The sequence below is a fragment of the Schistosoma haematobium genome, chromosome 1, assembly GCF_000699445.3.
Source record: "Schistosoma haematobium chromosome 1, whole genome shotgun sequence".
Lineage (NCBI taxonomy): Eukaryota > Metazoa > Platyhelminthes > Trematoda > Strigeidida > Schistosomatidae > Schistosoma > Schistosoma haematobium.
In genome coordinates this window covers 83,185,865-83,206,755 of record NC_067196.1, presented here as the reverse complement: position 1 = coordinate 83,206,755, position 20,891 = coordinate 83,185,865, and the positions used below count along the sequence as shown (strand labels likewise).

Genomic DNA, 20,891 nt, shown 5'->3' with positions numbered 1-20,891 from the left:
AAAACGCGGGTAGAATACTGTCAGTCACAATACGGAAATGTTCATATCTAGAGTCTACAGTTAACTAGAATCCAACGTACCACATTTTCGTCATCAAGTTTAAATAGAAGAACCACTTCTTACAATGTGCTCCTCTATAGATTAGAGGTAATCACAGGATAAACTGTAAATAAATCAGCTATATTCTAAACAATAAACCATAAATAAATATAATTTTTATCGCATAAAACTAACCAAATCCTCTCATGAAAGTAGACTACAAGATAGAAGATAAATAATTTTTTATATTTTATAAATAAATAACTTTAAATTACTAAATGATGAATTTCTATTTTTTAAAAGAATGGTGTTCAACGTTACAAAAGAGCGTTTCAATTTAAATATTACAACATTATAACAAAACTTTATAGTTGACCAACATAATACAAATGATTATTTGAAAAATCCTATTCATTATACAAGAAACTTTATTTAAAATGAAAATAACACTACTAACTAATAATATGAAAACACTACAAAACCTAATTGTAAATCATTCATCCAAAAAACAAACGAGGTGATGTAATATAACCATAATTGGGAATATCAAAAACAAAAAAAGGAGGAGAAACACCGTTTATTCTTTTCTTTAGAAGAAACTGTTTAAATTTTGTTTTTCTCTGCTTAGAATGGCTGCCATATTGGGGGGGAATACATTTATTGAGTCACTTATATTGGATGCGTATTTAAATATAAAAACAAAAACAAACATTTCCTTTAAAAAAGACAATAGATAATTTCCTTAAATAAATATATCCTAATAACAAATTTTCAATTATAGAATTAGTAATAATACAAGAGAAAACGATACTAAACAGTTAGAAAATTCCTAGTATGATATATATATGCTTTTAGTTATTTGAGAATAGTACAGATTTTAAATTCCTACAAAGTGTACATGACTCTAGTAAAACTTAAATAAATAAACAAACAACAATATACATCCATTTAAAAAACGAAGAAAAAAAAAGTAAACTTGGAAATTGAACATCAACTATAAATGAAGAATAAAACAATATATAAAAAAAAACATTGTCCGTACTGAATTATTATTCAATGAGTTAAACTTGTTTTACAATCATTTGATAGACTAACTGAATTTGAATTAGTTGCTACGATTATTGATGGCTCAAATGTATTCAATTCATTAGAGAGAATTTCATTAGATGTAATAATTGTTTGATTTGTTGAAGATGGAATATTATGATTATGTATTTCCGAAACTGTTGGTGATGTAAATATCATAAAAGCTAGTAGTAGAGAATGAAGAGAATGAAATATAATCATGAGTCATAAATCATAATAAATAAATAAACAAATAAGTTACGACTATAACATCAATTTCCTATATCCTGTTGACTATTCAGTCAACAATAAAATTATCTTAAATCAAACTTCAAAAACGTAGTGGCAAAAAAACATTATACAAGTATAAGTAATTTATGTTATGACAGAGAAACGATGGTAAACATTTAATGTACATAAGATGATTTCAATAGATTGATTGTTTTCTAAAGTTGAAAATGTTATCTGTCTACAGTATGGTGGTAAATGAAATTTCGTTTGGATTCAAGAAGGACAATTAAATTTCACATCACAGTGTTATATGAATTACGGATATGATTTTGAGGAAATTTAAAAGTCGATTACACATCATTTTAATGACAGTTGATTGTCCTAAGAAAAAATAACAATCAAAACTTAAAACGGCGTTAGAATTCAGAAACTAAGCTAAGAGTGAATATCTTAATCTGAGTGATTGAGTAGATTACAACAGATATAAGATTTTAAAATGAGTAGAATACAACTATATACTTAAGAGGAATTAACATATATTCATTTCCTTGTCTTTATATATACTAGACTGAATTTTCGCAGTCTTATAAGTCATATAAATAAATACAAACATAAAATCCTTTAAAAATAATTACGAGAAACTTGATTTCAAAATGAATTACAACTTTTTGTCAAAACGCAATCAAAAGACGAATAAGTACATGATAATAAGATCATCTGAATAACCACTGTAAAACGCTGTGAGAAAAACGATCAAATAATTTTCTACAGATGGTAGTGTACCCAACAATTTGTATACTTCTCCGTTAGATACGTTGTAGGAATTACGAACAATGAAATCCTTGTAGAATTTTTATAGTTTATTAACATTACTGTTAAGAAACTAACAATTTATTGAATTATCTTACTGGTACGTGTTTCTTGACATTGGGTCTGCCTTCTGTTCGCTGGACAGGACTGTTCTCTAGGATTATCTGTTGGACAAGCGTATATCTAAGGAGTGTATCAACATCGTGAAGACCCTACATACAACAACTAAGGAAGAGTGAGGGTGTACAACCACCGCACTCCATTTTTTCAAGCAGTGTAATTACACAAGATTGCCCAATCTCACCATTTGTCTCCAAATTTGCCATTGACAACTTTCGGGAAACAGCTCTAATGGATGTAGGTAATAGTGGTGTACAATTTACTTCGAGAAAAACTTTTCGACCTACTGTATGCGGACGATATTGTCTTACTGTGTGATGTACCCAAGCCATGGAATTCGCACTTAATCAGTTGGCAGTGTATGTAGGTACGGGGCATGTACCTTGGACCTTCTAAGTGAAAAATACTTTTACAAGACTAGAAGAACCCCGAAATCTGTATTCACTCTTGGTAGTCAGTAGTTAAAAATAGTCGCATCTGAGTAGCTGTGTAAGTGCTGATGGTGGCGTGAATGATGATATCAATTTACGTATAGTGAAACTTAGAGTGGCTTATGGCGCTCTGACCCATCTACGAATCCTTCTTAATATTGATCCCGGTGTAAAAGGTCAGATCTATAGTCAGTCAGCTACAACGTAGGACCAGGCACATATGTGCATCGGTCCAGGTTGCCATACCGCATCAGCACAACAGGATGAACACCGGATTCATAGCAGTGGTTAGGTCAAAGGTGGTAATATATAAGAGAAAGATTGCATATAGAGATATAATACAAGAAGAAAGAATTGGTTCGTAGAAAGAAAGATATGAAGTGATTTTAATCTCTTAGTTTAAGGGAAGACAGGGAGTGTATACACCGACGCCATTGTGATCGATTCTGAGCCATGTCACCAAGAGTCTCCAACCATTGGTTACGATAGTCACGCGGACCCCAACCAAGTAATCTGCATCTACCAACATGGCTCAGACTACAAGTTAGTGACTTCAAGCACGGATCCCACGTTTTGGTTTGGCCGCCCCTAACTTTCTTCCAACCATCTCCAATACCGGATAGCATTGCACATCGTGGTAATCGGTGTTCAGGCATACGTAACACGTGGCCCAACCATCTCAGTCGATGAAGATTCATAACCTCATCAACTGATTTACCATCTTCATTCCCTAATACCCTGCGTCTAACCTCACTATTACTTACCCGGTGATCCCAGCAGACGCCAGCAATATTTCTAAGGCATCTATGGTCAAATACTAGTAGCTTACAAGTGTCTTCTACTCTTAAGGGCCATGTTTCGCTGCCGTAAAGTAAAACAGAACGGACTGCCGCGCAGTATACTCGTCCTTTTATTGATAGACGGATATCTCGCCTTCACCAAAGGTGACGTAAGTTGGCAAAAGCCAAACGAGCTTTTCGAATCCGTGCTGAGATTTCGTCCGATACCAACCCATTAGGGCTGATCAGACTTCCAAGATATGTGAAGTTGTCAACGCGTTCGACTACTTCACTCCCTATCCTTAGTTCAGGTGTTAACGCAGACCAGTCCTGAAGCAACAACTTGCATTTAGAGGGAGAGAAGCGCATTCCAAACATCCTGGCATTGTTGCTCAGTGCTACCAGAAGACTACATTTTGTCAGCGTCTTCACCAAACAGGACTATGTCATCTGCGTATTCTAAGTCGATAAGTGGACCTCCTGGTAGGAGATCAATACCCGAGAACTCAGTCGACGAGAAAGTTATTTCCATCAGTAGATCTATGATGAAGTTGAACAAAAATGGAGAAAGTGGACAGCCTTGACGGACACCACTTGAGGTTGCAAAGGTAGATGACAGTTCGCCATAAGCTCTGACTCGACTAGTAGTGTTCGAGTAAAGAGCCTTTACAAGGTTTATGTACTTCTGAGGTACGCCTTTCAATGACAGACACTGCCACAGAATCTCGCGGTCTACCGAGTCAAATGCTGCTTTTAAGTCGAGAAAGACCACCATCGTCGTACGCCGATAAGTATGCCTGTGTTCTAGAATCTGACGAATGGTGAATATGTGGTCGATGCAGCCACGACCAGGTCTGAAGCCAGCTTGATTCTCTCGTGTTTGCAGTTCACGAGTCTTAGTTAGGCGTCTGATAATTATCGAGGCTAGTATTTTAGATACTATATCAGTTAAACTAATCCCTCAATGGTTGTCACAGGATGATTTTAACCCTTTCTTATATATTGGGACGATAAGTGATTGTGACCAGTTAGATGGGATAACGTCTAACTCCCAGATTTTAGCTAAAATATTAGTCAACCTAGTCGCTAAAATTGGACCACCATTCTTAAAGACTTCTGGAGCCAGTCCATCTGGACCAGCTGCCCTTCCTCGTTTCAGATTAACTATAGCCTTTTGAACTTCAGCGAGAGTTGGGGGACCTACTTCAATGTTCCATTCACGCTGTCTGGGAATGGAGGGTAGTTGTAGAGTCGCTGAAGGCCAGCTGAACTGTTCTCTGAAATGTTCCGCCCATCGTTCTAAACGTCTGGACTGGGAGTAGATGAGAGTATCGCCTTTTTCCGATATAATCTCACTTACACCTGACTTATTAATTCCAGTTTCTTTTATTAGTCTGTAAAGCTGTCTTGTGTTCCCTATAGTCGCCGCCTTTTCCATCTCTTTTGCTTTCGTTGCCCACCACTGCTCACGGTCGTTTCTTAGACTTTTTCTTAACCTAGATCTGATTTGTTGTCGCTCTTCATCATTTTCGGAACCTGATGGGACGAGTTTGCGAGAATCCATCAGAGTGATAGACCTTGAAGAAATCCACTGGTTCTTTGTAACTCTGTGGTTTAAGTCGCTAATAGATGTCACTGCTGCTTCAACAGCTGCTTGTATGTCTTTCCAAGCAACATCTGGGTCAGCCTCGTCTTCAGAACTACCTAAGTGTGAACTCAGTTGTTCTTGGAACCTACTTTTGGTTTTCTCGTTACTCAACTCAGTTCTAATGGATCTTTTTAATGTGGCTTTTTTGCGTCCGGTGAGGCGCAAGCAGATGCGTGCCCGTATTAGGGCATGGTCGGAGTCCAAGCAGGTACTCCAGAATGAGCGACAATCTTCTACCGACCCTCTCCAACGATGACTGATGGCAATATGGTCTATTTGAGTCCATCGTTGGTTTGGTGTAGGGGGTCGCCATGTTAGACGATGTCTCTCCTTATGCTTAAAATAAACGATTGTCTGAGCACAGTTGCAGCAGACGGTCACCATTATCTGTTCGCTGTGCCGGAATGCTAAAATATCCACCTAAATGCCTTTCTGTTTGGTTTAAGCTACCTAGCTGGGCATTAAATTCACCAGCTACGAGTACTATGTCTGAGCGTTTAGCTTTCTGAAGAAGTTCGGACAGCTTTCTGTAAAATTCATCTTTCACATCATCTGAGCTGCAGTCAGTGGGAGCGTAGGCAGAAACGACAAAACGGCAACGACGTGTGTCCCTATCCTTCCGAGTTCTTACGGAGCCGTTTAGCCGAACAGCACATAGACGACTGTTGACGGGGATCCACTCTAGCAGTGCTTGTTCCGCCCTCATGCTTAGTGCTATGCCTACACCTGCCAGTCCACGAGAACTGGCCATCGGGTCACCAGATACACGTAGGGTGTATCTCGTTGGCTCTCCGTTTTGCCGAGGTGAGGTCAAGTGAATGACCACACTGGAATCCTGTATGCGTGTTTCGGAGACACAGCATACATCAATGGAAAGAGACTCTAGGGTTTTAGCCAAGGAAGCCTGCTGACCGATTTGACATAGGGTTCGTACGTTGAAGGCTCCAATGTGTAGTTTGGAGCGAGGTTTCAGTAGACCTGGGACAGAGTTTTGAGCACTAGAATCGTTGGCTATGGTGACATTTGAGGAGGAAGCCGAAGGAGGAAGTTTAGGGTTGAAAGTCGATGTAGGAGGAATAATAGGAATTGAAGAGGAAGGTTGATTATGAATACAGTGGTCTTGAGTGCTGTTAGAGGTATGAGGGCGGTTATCACTTCTCGGTTGCCCACACCGTATAAGGGTTCTTCTGGAGGTACCTGAAAAGGAAATTGGATTAAAGGTGGTCTTAGTGACCTGAGAGCGTGACCGCAGTGCCCAAGGGACAACTGCTTGAGGCCGGTCGCGCACGGCCTTTTCGTGAGAGGTTTGTGACGTGTTAGCTCCGTTCTTCAAAGGGCCTTACCGCCAGAGACGGAAATCCGTGAGGTAAGGTGAGGTGTGAGATTTTTAGGGTCGACCTTTTCTAACCCCACCCCTCCTTGTGGGAAGGCAGCATCGCTGTCATGCTGGTTGTCTGAAGGAAACACCTTACTGCTGTCACACCTCTGTACAGTCAGCAGTACGACTTCGCCTTCGGACCTTGGGTTTGTTGGTTTTAGTCTTACCGCTCTTCAACCGACCCGTCTGACATGGTAGGACCTTGAGGAACGGTTGTTCCAGCCAGTATAGCTCGGTTGCTTTATCACGATAGGCAAGCCCGACCACCACGTCAAGGTAGCAACAACGGTCGGGATCTATAGTACGTCGATGAGATCAGTTTTGCTCTATGCTTGTGAAACCTGCCCTCGGAGTTGTGGATGTTAAACGACTCTCTATTTGATTATCGTTCATATATTATTTCTCAACGGTGATCAATTATTCTTGTAAAATGACCAACATGATTACTTATATTTCACCGGCACAGTATGATTTTGTAAGATTCAACACATGATCACAATAGCATATTGTGAAACTTTGAACTATCTGGCTTAGACTCAAGTTAAGAATTCCTTCGTATCTAATATAATATGAATAGAATTATTATTGCCTTACATTTACTGTAAAAAGAGCAAACCAAGGGATATAAATATGTATTCATGAATGCAGTCAACCACAGTGGGACGACAGGATCTGAAACATTTTTAAACAACATAAGAAGAGATTTCGATGCATTTAGGTGAATTACATAGTACAATTACGTCAAACACTACAGTCTGAAAGTGTATCAACTTACATAAAGGGTTACTTTGTGATTGTATAGAAGCTTGATCACTGGAATATGATGATTTAGTTGGATTATTAGATGTTGTTGTAGGTTGCACGTTATTCGAATTCGTAGGACAGAAATTATGACAACTAGTTAATGTGTCTAATTTCGAAATGCAATTGACCAATGAACCAGAATTTAACGGAGGTATCGGTAATTTACTTGAAGATGATGATTGAGCAGATGTAACAACTTTGCTGTTTTTTTTGCTTTGACCAGAATTCTTAGGCAAAACAGGACATGGAGGCATAGCTGAACTAGTACTTTTTGATGACTGAGGTTGTCGAGCAGCTATCGCTGAACTTAAACGAGCGCTTAGTTCCTGCTATAGAACAAAAATTGAAATAAAACGAAAAAATTGGTAGGAAAGCACAATATCTCAGTGATATGTTATAGTTCGTGATTATAAACAAAATAAGCCTTAGTAATAGTGGAGAATTTAAAGTGTAGTTGTCAAACATTAGTGATATACTCAGTAGTATTACATCATATTTAAGATTGATATGCAATTGAGAGTAAATGTGATAATGAGAAGTGTATGAAAGTTTACTTTGAAGGCAGTAAAAAAACTTAAGGCATAAATAATCTATAACTAAAGATATGATTAACAACAAAATCAGGCACATATCTATACATATAAAAATTTTCTTCAGTATTTAATTAAACGTAAATGCCTCATTAGCACAGCAAGACGAACACCGGATTCATAGAGGCAGTTAACTCAATGGTGTAATATATAAAGGCCTCGGGCAATGGAGGTCGTTACTTCGCCATAAACCCAATTCACAGTATTTATGACTACAAACATGTAAATAAATAAAGTATAACTATGCATGAATTCTTAACTAAAATAATTATTATGAGATCGATTGTTTTAAAATGATAAATGAACTGATTAAACTGTGATATATATTTCAAATTACATGTTACAGTTTAACATTAACTTTAAAAAACAAACTAAGATTATTAATTTTTAAATAGCCTTATTTATTTATTTGAACACATAAATATTGGTACGAAGGGGCACCAGATACATATGAGCCACACATGTCACTTGATTTGTGTGTGGGTTATGATACTGCCCGGGTGCTCAAACCGAAGCAGGTGATTTTCCTAGGGAGGTACACCTAGAGCCTTCGACATAAAGGTCTAATCCACAAGGCAGTGGAGCAACGTAAGAAGATGCAGTTCCATGTTAGCTGGTGACCAACAATTGCTTCATATGCCTTTGTTGCTTCAGGATACCGGAGCCCATGTGCACCATTGGTTTGGAATCAGGATTTTCCAACTCTCCTAGGTGGATCCTCCGTGTCCACCAACCCGGTCAAAGCGTCGGAAATTCGCTTTTTGTCCTCGGTTTCGTAAACAACACCCTCGCCACGAGAAGACAGTGAGTAAGACTTCCCTGTGAGTGGGTGTATACACGTGGTCATATGAGAGCATTTCGAGAGGGAGAGCTTACTTTCACCACTCTCGGTCGTACCAGGGCACGTTAAACTCAACACAATCAATAATTTACACGAACCAATTAATCGTATTTCTGGTTAGATTAGAAGATTTACGTATGAATAATTTTAATTAGTTTATTTCATAAACTGATTAAAACCCAATTCACTTTAAAAACAGATTGATTAACCTAAATTGCAACAACAAAGAAAAGGATCAAGAACGAACATGCACGTTTCTTAAAATCAATGGCAATACGACAAAGACTGGAAGAAATTCAGTAGATGACTAAAGAATATAAACAAAAAGATAAGAATGTACAAAAAAACAGTAATTGTGATCAGTTCTAAACAAAGTCAAGTGAGATGATGACTGGATTGATAAGTTTATTTAAGTAAACCTTTACTAAATCACGATGGAGTAGGTTTATAGGAGATATAAGATCATCAGCCGATTAACTGGGTATGAAAATATATATTACAGGTAATTGAAGGTAGGATTTACGTGATAAATATTTAAGCAATATAGTATCACTGAGTTAATTTATTTGACGACAAGTGATTATAAAACTCAATGAGGGGATAAACTGACCACACATCTATTGGTTTAGACATTCTTATACACATGAAAAATACTAGAAGGTATGAACAAAATAAAGATGATAAGGAAAAACAGTATACATCACACTAAACTGGATAATAAATTAATATTACTAGAGTAGATTTAGTGTAATTACAAATTGTTTTTGAAAAAAACAACAACAGGAGTCTGAATTTTCACAATTGATTGATCACTGGGTGGTGATCAATGTCATGTGTGTCAAGTCCTTATTAGTGCAGATCGAATGCTATCGACCAAGTTGCAATGTGGCCACCAGTCTAGTTGACTCGACACTGCGTGCGCTATATTGAGATTAGATGGTGGTTGGAATTAGTCGACAGAAAACCCTGGACTCGGGTTTAGTGCTACTTGGCACTCGTCAGCAAGGTTTACCTGTAATCTCGAGGGAACTGGTGCGCCCTGACGGACTCGATCCTGTGTCACCCAGCTTCACAATCAGAGACGTTACCACTGAGCTATCCGGGCCGCGACCGACTTAGTGTAATTACAAATTGTTTTTGAAAAAAAGAACAACAGGAGTCTGAAATTTCATATGGGTCAGGGGCTTAGTACTGATAAAATTTTACTGTCTCATTACATTAACTAAATTTATCAAATGAACTAACTGTTTTAAACAAATAAAAGTCATAATGTATGTAACTAATAATTTTCCACTTATGAATACCGGTAATAACAAAAATGACTAATACGATCTACATTATCATGATATTAATAATATTACTAAAAGATATATTGTAAAACAAGGAAAATTACTAAAAATTTCTACAATCTGGAAAACATTTTTTACAGTAAAAGAATCCAACTAATCCATAATTAATTGATTTATACAGAAACCTAATGGATAAAAATCATTCAACTTTCAATCAGTGAATCACATGTTTGCATATTCTGTCAGTAATTATAGCTCAATAATGAGTAAATACACTTTTTGGATGGCAAAGGACTATCATTATTATTATTACTATAATCAATTGAAATCATGAATCAATCAATGTTAGACAACCATTGGAAACCTGGAAGCCCTAAATGGACGTTTCGTCCTAGTATGGAACTATTTAGCAGTGAGCAGTGGACAAAGAATGTAAATGATAATATGAAGCGATTAAAATTTACTTATTACTCAATCATTAGATACTCACCAAATCATTATGATCAACACTTTTAGTAAAATATGTAGGATTTGTTGACGGTAACGTAGAAGAAGAACATGAACTGGATGGATAGTCAAAGGTTGATCTAGTTTGGTTATTATTATTATTATTATTATTATTATTATTATTATTATTATTATCTGGAGTGAAAGAATCATTTAGAAATGTATTCGGTTGATGTTTTATTAAATTTGAATAGCTTAAATGTGATTCATGTGAAGACTTCGAATAATCTAACGATGTACAAAATACTGGTTGAGTATGATTTAAACAATTGGTTGAGTGAATTTTATCAAATGATCCTAGATTATCCATAAGATTTGTTGAATCATGTTTTAAATTCGAATTGGAACAAGTTGTAGTATAGTCTTTCGGTAGAATTGGAACTTTTCTATTTCCATTAGTTGAATATTTTGCAAAAGATGGATCATTGTAATTGTTGACCAATGTGACAGATTGATTCGAAGAATCTTGAGCAAAAATAGATTACAGTCAGAATAAATACAAAATGTAATTACATGTTAAAGCAATGTACAAACACGTAAAATACTGATTATTAACACAACAATCAAAATAATGATATTTAATATTATCAGAATGGCAAACAATTATGTAAAAATCAGTCCTAGTTCACCACGATTTTTCGATTGTAATGAAAATATATACAAAAACCAACCCAAAGCCGTCAAACTAAAAATATTTCTGTATTCACTAACTTTGAGTAAATTTAGTAACAATTTTCTGAGACTCTCCAATAGAAAGCCATAACAATCAATAAATAAAGTCTGGAATAAGACAGTAAATTGTAGATAATATTCCTTGAAGATCATGTTCTACATATATATTTGGCGCACTCTTGTACCCCCCCCCCGAATGCACTGGTACGGCCGAGAGTGGGGAGAGTCCGCTCTCCCTCTCGAAATACTCTCACACGGCCGCGCGTATACAGCCTCTGCCAGGGAAGTCCTACTCACTGCCTTCTCGTGGCGGGGGTGTTGTTTACGAAAATGAGAGGACGAAAAGCGAATGTCCGGCGCTTTAACCGGATCACAAACCAATGGTGCACATGGGCTCCAGTATCCTGCGGGAACAAATGGCGTATGAACCAACTTTCGGTCACCGGCTACCATGGGAATGCATCTCCTTACGATGCTCCACTGCCTTGTGGGTCAGACCTTTAGGTCAAAGGCTCGGGGTGTGGACCCCTAAGATAACCACCTGCTTCGACCTGGGAACCCGGGCAGTATCGCAGCCCACACATAAATGATGAACTCTTTATGTCTATGGAAATTACTTTTCTCGCTTCGAAAAACAATCAAATGATTCAAATTATTATCATTACAATTATTGTCATTATTAATACTATTATTATTATTACCATTATTATTATTATTATTATTATTATTATTATTATTATTATTATTATTTTCCACATTATTCACCCTCTTTTATACTTATACAGCGGCTCGTCTTTGGTGGAAATTCGACTGTATCTAAACGTCCTCGAGTCACTGTCCGGTTGAAAATTGTATGTTACCACCGAATACGAGAACTGAAGCAGTTTTTCTGAAACCACGTGCACCATTCAAACTGGCTGCCTTCAACGTTCGCACATTTATGCAGGTCGGAAAACAGATAGGACTGGCTATGTCTTTGGAAAGTCTCAATATTGATGTTTGTTGTCTATCCGAGACCCGTATTCAAGACTGGCGAAGTACTACAAATTCGATCTCCATCTGTCGCTTCAAAAAGCTTGTTTTACGTGCGCTTATCCAGGGACCCTGTGGCATCTTCGTCTGGTCTTGCTGGCGTCGGTGTCGCACTAAGCGCTAGAGCTGAGGCAGCACTAATCGATTGGATCCCCATTAACAGTCGGTTATGTGCTGTTACATTAGAGAGTTCCATCAAAGTGAGAAGAAATCGGCGTGAGAAACTATGTCTTTTCGTCATCTCCGCCTATGCTCCGACAGATTGCAGCCCGGATGCAATCAAGGATGAGTTTTACCACCAGTTATCTGTTCTTCTCCAGAAAGTGCGTTCGACAGATATTGTAGTACTAACCGGAGACTTGAATGCTCAGGTCGGGCGTCTAGGCACAGAAGAGAGTCGTTTAGGTGGCCGATGGGGACTCGTTGGTCGCAGGTCAGATAACGGGGACCGTCTACTGCAACTATGCACAGACCACAACCTGTTTCTGGCTAGCACTAACTTTCGGCACAGTCATCGCCGATGTGCCACCTGGCATCCTCCCTCTGCATCTCAAGCCTGGACTCAGATTGATCACATCGCGATCAGCTACCACTGGCGTGGTTGTGTACAAGACTGCCGCTCCTTTTGGAGTACCTATCTGGACTCTGACCATGCCTTGGTCTGCGCCAATCTTGCCTTACTTTTCAGTGGCCAACGAAGTGACCACCACCAAAAGATTGATGTTAGCAAGCTGGTTGCAACTTCTGTTGCAAGTAAGTATCGAACCGAGCTAGCCTCTAGGCTAGCTACCACTCCACCGAAAAGTATAGATGAGCATTGGTTGCAATTGCATGACGCCATGAAAATGGCGGGAACAGTCAGTTGTGGGCTTGCGAAACGTCCCGCTTTTAAGCACTGGGTTTCTTCTGGTTCCTTACAACTCATTGAAGCCCGTCGGTCTACTCCGGGTGACCGTGAGTTTGACCACAAACGAAGGATGTTACGTAAGGAAATTGGGCAAAGCTGGCGTAAGGACCGAGAAGCCTGGTGGTCGGAGCGTGCTAATGAGCTGGAAGCAGCAGCTGCATCTGGTAATTACCGGAAGCTCTTCCAACTCATCTGAGCCACTGGCAGCAAGAAGTTTGGTGTGAGTGAAACAATCTGCGAGGATGATGGGATGCCAATCACTAACATCCATCGACGTCTTGGACGATGGGCAGAATTTCTCGAAGAGCAGTTCAACTGGCCTGCTGCTCCGGCAACATCGGTTAGACTGTCCTGCCCTCAATGGCCGGTGACGACTGATCCACCAAACGAGGCGGAAGTCCGCAAGGAACTCCAACTCTTGAAGCGTTACAAATCACCTGACCCAGATGACTTACCTCCGGCTCTTTTTAAAGATGGCGGTGACTTTCTGACTAAGGAATTGACGACGTTGTTTACAAAGGTTTGGGAACTAGAGAGTGTACCAACGTCATGGAATGAGTCGATAGTTGTCCCTATCTTTAAAAAGGGTTCACGTCGTTCCTGTAACAACTATCGGGGGATAAGTCTACTTCCGATTGCGTCCAACCTATTGGCTTCCGTCATACTTCGTAGGTTGTTCAAAACCCGAGAAAGATTGACTCGCGAGGAGCAGGCTGGGTTTCGTTCTGGTCGAGGATGTATTGATCATATCTTCACCCTCCGCCAAATGTTAGAACACCGCCATACTTATCAAAGGCCAACAATCGTAGTGTTTCTTGACATCAGGGCTGCCTTCGATTCGTTGGATAGGACTGTTCTCTGGGATTGTCTATTGAAGAAGGGTGTGCCTGAGAAGTATATCAACATCCTAAAAGCCCTATATACAAACACCTCAGGCAGAGTGAGGGCATACAACCACCTTTCTCCATTGTTCCATTCGAGCAGTGGGGTTAGGCAGGGTTGCCCAATCTCACCATTCCTCTTCAACTTTGCCATCGATGACATTCTGGAAACAGCTCTGATGAATGTAAGTAATGGTGGTGTGGATCTGTTGCCTGGAGAAAGACTTCTCGACCTTGAGTATGCGGACGATATTGTCTTACTGTGCGATAATGCCCAAGGCATGCAATCCGCACTTAATCAGTTGGCAATCAGTGTCCGTAGGTATGGTATGTGCTTTGCACCTTCGAGGTGCAAAGTACTTCTACAAGACTGGCAGGATTCTAATCCTGTACTCACTCTGGATGGTGAGCAGATAGAAGTAGTCGAGACGTTCGTGTATCTGGGTAGCTGCATAAGTGCTGGTGGAGGTGTGAGTGATGAGATCAATGCACGAATAGTGAAAGCCAGAGCGGCTTATGCCAATCTGGGCCACCTTTGGCACCTTCGTGATGTTAGTCTGGCTGTAAAAGTTCGGATCTACAACGCGTCGGTGAGAGCAGTTTTGCTCTATGCTTGTGAAACCTGGTCTCTCCGAGTTGAGGATATTAGACGACTCTGTGTTCGATCATCGTTGTCTCCGAAGGATTGCTGACATTCAGTGGCAACACCATGTTAGTAATGCAGAGGTTCGGCATCGTGTGTTCGGGCACAGAGACGATAATGCAATTGGTGTCACCATCTTGAAACACCGACTTCGGTGGCTTGGACATGTTCTACGAATGTCGTCCCAGAGAATTCCACGTCGTGCATTATTTGCCGACTCTGGGACTGGTTGGAAAAAGCGGAGAGGTGGTCAGTGCATGACATGGTGTGGTGGTATGAAAGAAAGCTGCAAAGGACTGGCTTCTGTCGGTCCTTCACAACTCCCTGGTTGGGGTCTGAGAGATGGTGCTACACAGTGGCTAGAGACGTTATCAGATATGGCTCAGAATAGAAGCCAGTGGCGATCCTGCTGTAACCTTCTTTTACTTTCTTTGTAAAAAGTGGTTGTATCTTCCTAAACTGAAAGATTTCTTCTGATTGTACCTTTCCGTTCCCTCGTTACTACCACACTACCTTACACCAATCTCTTCGTTATTGTTCTCTTTTTCGTCTGCGCTCCTTAGTTTTTTTCTATTTCTCTTCGAATTCTCATTGTTTTGTGTGGCGCATATATATTGGCGCTCTCTTGTACCAATATTCATGTGTTCAAATAAATAAATGTTCTACAACCGATTTGATTAAGATTGCAGATGTGGAGCAATGTATTCTGGCTCAAAGGTCTATGAATATCGTGTTCATGAAGAAATTTAGATACAATGCACATTCATGGATATGAAATTCTGAAGAGTGCTGAACTAGGAATGAGACACTTCACTAGTTTTTCAGTTAATATCAGCTAGTGATTAAAATCATCCTAACATTTATTTGTAAGAAATAATCTACAAAATCTTCAACAATTCAGTAGGAGAATACATAAATAATGCTAAACAATCAAAATAATTATTGTGTAGAAAGAGTTTTAAAAAACTAGTAAATTTTCAAGTAACTATCAACTTATAAATAATCATCGTTAGATGATGAAACAACTTAGGGGATATCAAATAAAAAAGGAAATTCCATCATACATGAGAACAGGATAGATGTAATCTTAAAAGTGTATATACAAAACTAAATGTATTTACTTTCACAGATTAGAACTAAAAAATGGCCAAAAAAGGATGACGTAATTTCCACTACATAGAAATACAAATTCTTAATGTTATTAGCTTGTAATTAGTTTCAAATGGTATGACAAAACCCTACAATCTATACATGAGCACGTTATCATTTCCGGACTGTTAAAATAAATACGACTTATTCCTTAAATGTATGTTAATGCTTGCAGTTGTGAATAGCACTTATTGTATATTAGGAAGAGAGAATAACACTCACTATGTATTCGAAAGTTCAGTGGAAAAATATTTGGCAGTATTTCTATTAAATTTAATTATAAAAAGCAGTTATGTAAAGACCGAAAGCTATAGTCCTACCAATAATCAAACAAAGACTTTAATGTTACGTAAATGACACGGTTGTTATCTTCAAGAGAAACAGACTTAAAGATACTCGATGACTGATTGACAACATTTCACAATAGAAGAATCAACAGTTAACCAGTATCGTAAATACAGGCATGCAGGAAATCAAGTTACATAGATCACATACTACATTTACAGTAGAAAAAACTAAGTTTCCAAGATGAGTTGTGTCAAGACGTTATTCAGAAGAATCAAGACTTCTCCCGGTACTCTGAGTACACGAAAAAAAACGAAGCATATTTTCTCTGTTTTCTGTAAAAATGGTTACACAGAAAACTCCATCAAAAAGTGTTTAACAAGTTGAGGTACTTCCATAAGATTATCTGCGAAAGTAAAATTACTCTGGCGCGTATAAAAACCAATCCATAAATCACCTGAAACTTCTTAAAGCCTGTTGAAATTAACGTTACTCGCTACTAGACACCGTCATTTTATTTCATCGTACGCAGACTGAAAGGTATAACAGCGAAAGAATATAAATACAATATTGTTCATAAAATAAGTTGCATCACCTGAGACAGACAATATATTGGATAGGATGAGGACCTCTTTTGTTCGCGCATACACAAATACACTAACAGTGAAACACGACATGGCATATTATCACAAACATTATTGTACAATTATATATGATTAAGAAAATGTTAAACTTTCGAGTGGATAAAATTTAAAGAATGAAAGAGAATAACTGAAAACATTGTATTCAGATCAATACATGATCAAAAGACACCGATATAGATCCCGTCTATCATCCTGCACGTAAAAAGTCAACCAATCACGTGTTTAGGGTGACCGAACAAGTCAGTCAACAGGAATGGCCAAACAAATGAAAATAAAGAACAATTCAAAACCGACGGTTCGTAAGAATGAACTGATTTAGCTTTTGTAGAACGATTAAATAGCTTACCTTTATGTGAAATAGTCGTTGGTATTGTTTAGAGCAGTAGCAAAAGAGTTATGCGATTGCATACTCAGTTAACTAAACACAATTTAACCAGAAATCATATTATTCTTTACTGTTCTCCATTACTCTTTCCCCAGCTTTTGAGAAAAGACTTTGTTGTGTTGCGGGGAGTGCTGAAGGCAGTTGTCAGGATGTGTGGTGAGCTTGTTGAAATTATTATTAATACGGTTGTAGATAAACATCCAAAATCATGCAAACTTCCGGCAGGTGATATCTTATTAGATACCAATCATCTATTTCATATATATATTTCTCCTTGTATATTTTATGGTAAAACGAGATGTCAATATTTTAGAATCCATGCACACAATCTAAGATATAAAGGCTCTACAATGACTTATTTAGTAAATATCATATGTGACAAACAGATTATTAGGTCTGACCTAGTCAACAACTAGTATTCTTAAGCACGTTTCTAAACAAAAGTTGCATAGACCCAAATCACCTTTTGAAAAAAAAAATTTCATTTAATTCCAGGTAGTCTATCTATTTAACTTATCTGATTAACTTTTATATATATGTATACAGTTATCAGTTTCCTTCACTTTTTTGTACAAAAAACTTGTTGAAATACTTTGTGCTGAGAATTCTATATTCTACCAAAAATATAATATTGAATAAAGCCATTAATAATAATAATAATGATTTGATTAAACCATGTTATTATTAGATGAACTACTTATCACTACCATTTTCGACTCAAACAAAATGAACGAAAAAATAAGATTATCTCAAACTGACAGAAATTATGAATTCAACAATATACATACTACTAACAAATATCAAATAACTAACTTTTAGTGACATTGTCGGATAACTGAAGTTGATGAGATTCCTGATCAATAGAATGTAAGATTGTAGATATATGTGAACTCTGTGTAGTGGTCGTTATATTAGAAGTAATGGCAGTGTTAGTATCCAAAGGATGGGCGAAATGGTGATTTGACTTTTTTGTAAGATTATTGACTCCAGTAGAATTTTGTTCGGAAATTTCATGTTTTGGAGAGTTCATTACCACTGTTGATTCCATTGTAGCAAGTGAATCAGACAAACGAGCATTCACAGATTTCAAATGCTCATGTCTTGTTGTAAGACGAATTAATTTAGCTTCAAGAATATCATTTTCGCATTTTAATTGATGCAAACAATCCAATAATGTAACAACTAAAGTTTATGTATAATATACAGAATACAGGAATTACAGGCTTCTACAAAAACAGTAATGATAAATCAACTAGAGATTATCGAAATTAACTGAATCATCCTATAACTTACACATTGATGTATGCAGACTGGGGAATGAAAGCTTAAAGTCGGACTTTTAAACCAGTGAGCCACGCCTCTATATTAAATTATGTGGAATTGTTAGAAATATAAATAGTTCATGTCTTCTACCCTCAAATATAAACACTAACTGATCACTGACTAGAGGTCAATGTCATGTTTGTCTACAATTTAGTGTAAAACGAATTAAATTGATCAAGGTATAATGTAGTTACTATATCAGTGACTTGACACTCCGTGCATTATTTTTCGATATTATGTAATTGGATGTAGTTGACAAATCGCTCCGGACATAGGTCTCAACAGAACGGGTTCTGTAAGGGTCGGTTGTGCACAGACCACATCGCGACAATACGGATCATCGTTGAACGATCAGTTGAATGGAACTCGTCACCATACATCAACTTCCGTTGCTATGAAAAAGCATTTGACAGTGCGGATAAGAGAACCTCACGGAACATTCTTCGACACAGTGGTGTATGTAGCTGAGAAGACCGTCGACATCATACGGAACTCATATAACAGACTACACGGCAAGGTCATGCATATAGGGTAGATGATAGATGCATTCCAAGTGAAGACCGGTGTCAGACGAGGTTGCTTACTCTCGCCCTTTCCATTTCTTTTTATAGTTGACTGGATTATGAAGACCTGGACATCTGGGGGGAGGCACGGAATACAATGTCAGTTAGTTAGTAACAATGTAGAACTTCGTACGCACTTATATCAGTTCGAGTTGCTATACCACATTAGCACAGAGATGCAGTGGTCGATTCAAATTCCGTAGTGCTAGATGTAGTAAAATTATAAGCTGTAATCAGAAAAATTAGGGTTTTAAGATGCTATTCAAGGAGTATAATCCAGTGAAATAAATTTGGAAAGAGAAAAAACGAGAAAGGGGCATGAAGAATTCAGAAGATTAGAATTTGGGAGAACACAAAGAGTGGATGCACCTGCGCCATTGCAAACAATTTTGAGCCATGTCATTCAGGGTCTCTAACCATCGGTTGCTATCATCCCGCGGTCCCCAACCAGGTAGTCTACACCTACCAACATGACTCAGTCCACTTGTCAGTGACTTCATGGACTTGTGCCATGTTTTGGTCTGGCCGCCACTAGCTTTCTTCCAACCTACTCCTACACCATTGAAAATCGCACGCCGAGGCAGTCGGTCGTTGGGCATACGTAATACGTGTCCCAACCATCTCAACTGATGAAGTTTCACTACTTCATCAATTGATTTGCCATCCTTACCTAGTATCCGTTTCCTAACAACTGCGTTACTTACTCGATGGTCCCACGATATACGAGCAATATTTCGAAGACACCTATGATCAAATACTAGTAACTTACGAATATCCTCTACTCTTACCGGCCATGTTTCACTGCCATAAAGTAGGACAGAACGAACTGCTGCTTAGTAAACACGTCCTTTGGTTGATAGACGGATATCTCGCCTATGCCATAAATGACGCAAGTTGGCAAAAGCTAGTCGAGCCTTCTGTATCCGTGCTGAGATTTCGTCACACACCAGACCACAAGGACTGACGAGACTTCCAAGATAAGTGAATCGGTCGACACGCTCAACTACCTCACTCCCTACCATTAGTTCAGGTGTCGATACAACCCAAACCCGAAGCAACATTTTGCATTTCGACGGAGAGAATCGCATGCCGAACATGCTTGCATTGTTGCTTAGAGTGGTCAGAAGACTCTGCATTTTGTCAGCGTCTTCATCAAATAAAACTATGTCATCAGCATATTTTAAGTCAGCAAAGGAATCTCCTGGTAGAAGTTCAATCCCTGGAAAGGCAGATGAGGAAAGTGATATCTCTAAAAGCACGTCAATGACAAAGTTAAAGAATGAGGAGAGTGGAATACAATGGACAGCTTGTGTGCACCTATTCGATTCAAACGTCGCAGATGACCGAGCTTCTCCATCTCATACACACCAATAAACGTAGATAAAGACCAGTGTAGCAGCTGGCTCTACATCAGTAGGCCTCAACGTATACAAGGAAAAAAGATCCTGAAACAGAACATGGAGAACACCAACTCAATCGCACCTGATGAAGAAACTGTGGATGAGGTGGAAGCTTTCCCGTACGTATGAAGCATCATCGATGAACAAGGAGGATCTGACGCATAAGGAAAGGCAAGGATTGGCAGAACACAAGCAGCATTCCTACATTTGAAGAACACATGGAACTCAAAACAACTGTCTGTAAACCAACATCAAACTCAAAATCTTCAATACAAACGTCAAGACAGTTCTACTGTACGGAGCTGAAACTTCAAGAACTACTACAACCATCATCAAACTAGTACAAGTATTTCTAAACAATTGTCTACGCAAGATACTCAATATCCGTTGACCGGATACTATCAGTCACAACCTACTGTGGGAGAGAACAAGCCAACATCCATCTGGAGAAGAAATTAGGAACAGATGCTGGAGA

General features: G+C 38.4%; 1 protein-coding gene across 1 annotated transcript in view; it reads right to left on the bottom strand.

The window, feature by feature from the left end:
* Positions 1-270: 270 nt before the first annotated feature.
* MS3_00002290 (uncharacterized protein) overlaps positions 271-20,891 on the bottom strand; it is a 38,947-nt gene continuing 18,326 nt past the window's right edge. The window contains exons 9-12 of the mRNA XM_051209862.1: positions 17,944-18,312; positions 10,516-10,997; positions 7,277-7,634; positions 271-1,289 (exon numbers count right to left, since the gene is read on the bottom strand). Coding sequence (XP_051075334.1) covers positions 1,093-1,289; positions 7,277-7,634; positions 10,516-10,997; positions 17,944-18,312 — 1,406 coding nt within the window. The 3' untranslated portion in view covers positions 271-1,092. The remainder of the gene's footprint in view (positions 1,290-7,276; positions 7,635-10,515; positions 10,998-17,943; positions 18,313-20,891) is intronic.